This window comes from Corvus cornix, chromosome 3 (genome assembly GCF_000738735.6).
Source record: "Corvus cornix cornix isolate S_Up_H32 chromosome 3, ASM73873v5, whole genome shotgun sequence".
In the NCBI taxonomy this organism is placed as follows: Eukaryota; Metazoa; Chordata; class Aves; order Passeriformes; family Corvidae; genus Corvus; species Corvus cornix.
The window spans coordinates 51,006,891-51,012,729 of NC_047056.1; the positions used below are offsets into that span (position 1 = coordinate 51,006,891).

At 44.4% G+C, this 5,839-nt stretch overlaps 1 protein-coding gene across 4 annotated transcripts; it reads left to right on the plus strand.

Annotated features, from left to right (window-relative positions):
- The first annotated feature begins 1,317 nt into the window (after positions 1 to 1,317).
- Positions 1,318 to 5,517, plus strand: ABRACL (ABRA C-terminal like). Of its 4 annotated transcripts, none has more exons than XM_039569986.1 (3): positions 1,318 to 1,383; positions 3,729 to 3,795; positions 4,962 to 5,517. In XM_039569986.1, exons 2-3 carry the CDS (start codon positions 3,735 to 3,737, stop codon positions 5,144 to 5,146), a joined length of 246 nt encoding a protein of 81 aa, XP_039425920.1. In that variant the 5' UTR covers positions 1,318 to 1,383; positions 3,729 to 3,734; the 3' UTR covers positions 5,147 to 5,517. The 4 variants fall into 4 exon arrangements, with proteins under 4 accessions (XP_039425920.1, XP_010398175.1, XP_010398192.1 ...); XM_010399873.3 differs by lacking the exon at positions 1,318 to 1,383 and adding an exon at positions 1,475 to 1,686; XM_010399890.3 differs by lacking the exon at positions 1,318 to 1,383 and adding an exon at positions 1,596 to 1,677.
- Positions 5,518 to 5,839: the final 322 nt, after the last annotated feature.

Genomic DNA, 5,839 nt, shown 5'->3' on the forward strand with positions numbered 1-5,839 from the left:
AAGGTTTGTTTTTTGCAAAGACCACCCTTTATTGATGTGAAATATATCCAATCTGTTCTGGAAAACGTTTTGATAGCATATCACAACCAGAAAGCAGTATGTTTGGGTTTTTTAGTAACCAAAGATTCTGTAACTGATAGATAAATAGTGATTATTCGATGGAAAAGTTAATCTTTCCATGAAAACACCATCCAAAAAATCCCTTGGAAAAGCAATGGGCTTGGACCACAATCCCTGGAGTGATAAAAATGTGATCTTCTTGGCATCATTTCCACTGTGTAAATCAATTTATCTAGCTGCAGGTTTGAATCCTAGCAGAGCTTGCTGCAGTGATTTAAGGTGCCATCACCTATTTAATTCCTCCTCACACCTGGGATGGGAGAATGTAATAAGGGACCAGCCCCAGCTGGCACAGCTCACAGTCTGAGAAAGAATCTCACCTTCAGAAACTAGTGTATGAAAATGTGAATTGCATGGGCTGGAAATAATTTCTTATATCAACTCTGCTTTAGGGGCAGTCACGTCTGATGAGGAGGCGGGACAGACAGCCGGGAACGGCAATGCCTTCAGCTGTGCCAGTGAGAATTCTTCGGAGAGCCTTGGTGCGAGCCTTGACTCTGCCTGGGGCGTTGGCGGCAGCTTCGTTGCTTTGTAGGAGTTAATGCAGCTCTCGGCTTAAATGCCTGAGTCCTTGAGAGAGGACGTAAACGTTTCTGAGGTGAAGAGGAAGCAAGAGAGACAATAGTCAATGCCATGATACAACACAGAAAAAAATAAATTGCATTCTTTCTGCAGCGTAGAGTGCAACGACATGGGTGCTGAATGGAAATAGAGATACACTTCAACACAACTTTATCGAAAGTAAATGGTGTTAACCTAGCTCGTTCATTTTCCTTGGAAGGAGAACTGATTTTCTAGGAGAAAATAAATGTGGGGGGCCTAAGGAAAGTGGCACGATGCCACCCGGGGAAGCCAGCAGAGATGGGGCGCATGGGGCATGGTACGGTGACGGAAAGTGACTAAAGCAACACGGTGAATTATTGAAAGCTGATCCGCTGGCAGAGAGGGAGCTGCTGACGGGCTGGCCTTGGAAGGCGTTTTACCCAACAAACTCACTAGCGCCCTTGCCGCGGGCACGGCACGGGGAGAGAGGTCCCAGCAGGACACAGGGCGCAGCAGCGCCAGCGCGCTCCCACAGCATCCCGCAGGGGCCGAGCCCAAGATGGCCGGGAGCGCCGCCCCGGGGCGGCGGGAGCTCAGCGCGGGGGGCGGCGCGGCCCGGCGGGGGCAGAGCTCCCTCCGCCCGCCCCTCCGCTCCCGCCCCGCCCGGCGCTGCCCCGCGGCTCCGCCGGCTCCGAGCGGCCACAGCGGCGGCGGCATCGGGTGAGTGGCGGCGGGCGGGAGCGGGTGGGGGACAGCCGTCCGTCCGTCCGTGCTTTCTTCCTTCCTCCCCTCCCTCCAGCCCGGGGAGCCGTCCCTCCTTCCCTGCGCTGCGGGGGCAGAGGCTCTGCTCGGGCACTGGGTGCGGCTGCCGCTCGCCCGGGCGGGGCCCGCTTCCCGGTGCTCCCTGCGCAGGCGGCGGCGGGAGTCGGATCCCGCCGGGGTGTGGGAAGGGAGCCGCTCTCTGCCGCCCAGCGCGGCCCTGCCGAGGAGCCATCAGTGCCGGCAAGGGGACAGGTCGGCGCGGTGGGTGACAGATGTGTGGGGGTGTGTGCGTCTGCTCGCAGCGCTTCGGCGCGTTTGCACCAAATAAGGAGAAGTTTAGTTTCCATACCACGTACTGCCTTGCAGCAGTGTATTGGCATCAGAAATTAAATTAGAGTCTAATAGTTGGTGTGCACCTTTGACAGTTCCTGTGCTGAGTATCTACAGTATAAGGCAAGTAATTAAGTTTTGAAATACTGAGCATCCCAACTCCTTGCTCATGCTTCTCTGATCTCAAAAGTCTTGCCTAATAATGTAGAATTTAACTTTTTTCATTCTAGATACTGCAGTTTATATTGATGGTGTACATGTATGAAAATAATTAGAAATTAACGTGAATTTAAAGAGCTGAAGGTAAAAAAGAGCCTTTAAAATGAGAAGAACGTCTTCAAAGAGGAGCTAATTATGCCATTGTGATGACCAATATCAGAACTGGCAGTCTGACAAATAGTGAGAGTGTAAGCTTTCTAATAGATGGGTCATATTTTCCTTGCTGACTTGATCTATTTAGTGCCGACTCAAACAAAATCCAGAAGTTTGTAGAATTCACCTAAGGCAGTTGCAGCTGTGCAGCCTTGCTGCCTTGCCCTAGGTAGTGGTGGTCCATTTGCAATGTCACCTGTCAGTCTGCTGCTGTTCCTGTGCACTAGGGATGAACCTGTGGTTTGGTTGGGGCTTTGCATGAAACCCGTGCTGATAATTAACCTTGCTCAATTTTGCATGTTAAAAAGAAAAAATTTTTGCATGTCAATTTTGGATCTTAAAATCAGACTCTGTTGCAATGGGTTTTTTGCCTCTTGGATAAATCATAAGGGTTCAGGAAGTGGAACTGTGTTGCTCTTACCTATTTTAATTCAGTAAGAAAGGAGGGGAAGCTTTTCTCTTAGGAAGTTTGTGATGCATTCAGATGCTTATTTTTTAACTCCACTTACATACTAGTGCAGAAATCCCGGTTTCTTGAACAACAGAGTGGGTTTCAGTGCTCACTGAACCCCTTTTAGCTAGCTCAGCTCCAGAAGCTCTCAGTGGCTTTTGTTCCAGGCTGCATTGTTGGCACCCGTGGAAGCTGCATTTGATGGTTTGCTTTGTCTGTGGTGCCTAGTTTCTTCTGCCTACCTTAATCCCGGTTTTTGCTTGAGGAGTTCAATGTCTAATGGTTTCATTGTGTTGATGCTGCTTTGCACAGCATAGGTCATAAAACACCGTTCAGGTGTCTGTAGTTGTTAACCTTGGACACTATAGATAGATAGTGTTTTGTGTGACTGCAGCGTTGCCATATGCTGGGCTGCCTAAGGCTAAGCTGTTGCAAGGCATTGGTGTACATTGGTGCAAATTGCTGTGTTTCAGGGCAAAGGGGTGCCCAGGATATGTTTGGAATTATTAGTAGATTTTCAGGATCACTATGAAAGGCAAAAACATTAACTGCCTCAGGTCACTTGCATAGTTTGGATCAGTTCTGCTCTCAGTAGCAGGTGTGCAGGAGCTGCTGTCCTTACGGACACCATGTGTGTCTGTAACCAGCAGGATGCCTGCAGTATCTTCCCAGCACATGTAGAAAGCTGTGGTGTGGTTTAAGAAACCAAATCTATCACGTATCCCAGAGAGAAATTCAAAGGCAGATGTTCCATTTTAATTGAGGCCGTCGATGGAAAGTTGCCCCTGAAGACCTGTGATGTTAAGGAGTTGCTCTGATTCTGTGGCAGCTTAAGCTCATTCTTTAAAACAAACAACCCTCCTTTTCCTTGACCTTCCCACATCTTTCATATTTTGAGATTGGCTCCTTATATTTGTGTATAGAATGTAACAAGATTGTAACTTCTGTTCTCTTCCCTTCAAATGTGGAGGTGCAGAGGCTCTTCATCTGTTCAAGACAAAAATCCTAGATTATCCTGTAGTCGTGTGTCTCCAGGCTCCTGGGATTTATGAAGTGTTGTGACATCCCTAAAGAACTGAGAACACGGCAGAACAGTGCAAAGGATTTACAGGATTCCTAATAACTTTGTAAAAATTTATTTTACTTTTAGACCACAATGAACGTGGAACATGAAATTAGCCTCTTAGTTGAGGAGATTCGGCGGCTGGGAACCAAAAGTAAGTATTGTAATGTCTCTGTACAGATGTAGTCATGTTATATCAAGCTATGAACTTGGCAAATTTAAATAAGCAGGCTTAGGTAACCTGAAATCCTACATATGCACTTAATGTTGAACTGTACAGTACCACCTATGTCCCATCCTTTAAAGTAGTTCTGTTATAAAGTTAAACATTTAAGCCTCTGCAGCAGAGAGGATGTGGGCTTGAAGTCCTGCTCCCTGAATCCTGAATCAGCTGCAAGATTCACGTTTTCAATACTTGCTACAGTCACCACAGAAGAAAGTTGCACCTCCTCCTTCCACCTCCTTCCTTGGTAACTTCTCTACTTCAGAATTCATGCGTTTCAATTCTGCTGATGATTGTATTATTTGGAAGAAGTTGGTTTGTATGCCTAAAACTAATCCAGGAGTTGTACGTGTAGTTCCAAACTTCCTTAAACTTGCTTAGAAGGTACCTTTTTTTCTTAAGATTGTTTTTCATTGCTAAAACTCCTTTCTTTACAAATATTTATGCAGTTTGTGGTTGTGCTGCCTGCTCCTATATGTCAGTTCTGGTGCCATTTGTTCAGTTCCACTTGTTTTTCAAAACCTAAATGGATATGTACGTCTTGCATTTTGTATGACTGCATCTGCTTTTTAGGAATAACACAACTTTAAAATATATTTTTAAATTGTTGCTTTGTGTGAAAATTCACATTGCAGCCTTTTCAATGTGAACCTCAAATACTAATGAGTGAAAAAATTGTGAAAAAAGTATTTTCATGTATGGTTTAGATTTAGGTTGGAGGAGCAGGGAGTTGGACTTGATCCTTAGGGGTCTCCTCCAATTTGAGATGTTCTAGGATTCTAGGATTTTAATTATTTAAAACTATTTTCCTCCAAACACTGTGAAGAGGTTCAATAGCCTGTGCTTGTCATAGGTTTCAGGAAGTCATCAATAAAAGTAAACATAGCAGATATGTGGTCCTCGATATGAGTCTCTGGAAGGAAAGGCAAAGTTAGATTAGGCAGGAGTTCTGCCTACTGTTTATCATCAGCATTCATAATATGATCCCAGATAAATTGGGAAACAGAGTGGGGTTTACTTTCAATGTTCTGTATGTTACCTTATTTCCCCAGTACTCTCCTAACTTGAAGGAAATCTACATTATGTCTTTTATTTAGATGCTGATGGACAAGTGAGTGTGAAATTTGGTGTGCTGTTTGCTGATGAAAAGTGTGCCAACCTCTTTGAAGCCTTGGTGGGAACGCTTAAGGCAGCAAAACGACGGAAGATTGTCACCTACCAAGGAGAGCTGCTTTTACAAGGTGTTCACGACAATGTGGATATCATGCTGCTGCAGGACTGATGCAGTGTTTCAGCTATGCATTAATGGAATTGTTTGAAACAGTGATTTGCCACATCCTCTTAATAAGGCTGATCATTCTAAGGCATTTTAATGTATTTTGTATAGCTTTATAGTCAAAAGAAAACTGTCCTATTTTGGAAAACATTCCCTTTTGTAAGTCTTCCTAAAATGGTACTGTATGTGAGTAATGTAAAAGATGCCAGATCTTTTTCTTTTTTTTTTTTATTTTTTGTTTTTAAATCTCAGGTAATTCTCTCAAATGTCTGGTGGTTATTTTCAACATCTGAAGAAGAGGACTGGTTATTTAATGTTTACAAATGAAAATGTGCCATGAAAGTATAAAATAAAAGCACATACTTAAATTTGTGTTATTCTTACTGCTTTGGTTTCTCTTTTTATTTGCAATCTGAAATGAAAGCAAACTGAATTCCTGCAAGGAGCGTATTTCTGAACAGCTGGACTGTTCAGAAAACAGGACAGTGAGAGAGAAATCATTTTGCAGCGTGATTCAATAGAAGAATGACTGCCCTTCGGATTGACCAGACTGTGCACAAAAAGTCATGAATGTTGAATGTACCTCATTCATCTGTGGCAGTGTCATATGCTTTCATTTTCTCGTCTTCTAGACTTGTGAAGGAAGTGGGTGAGGAGCTCCCTGAATGCTTTCATGCAGTGTTAACCGGAAGTTAGTAC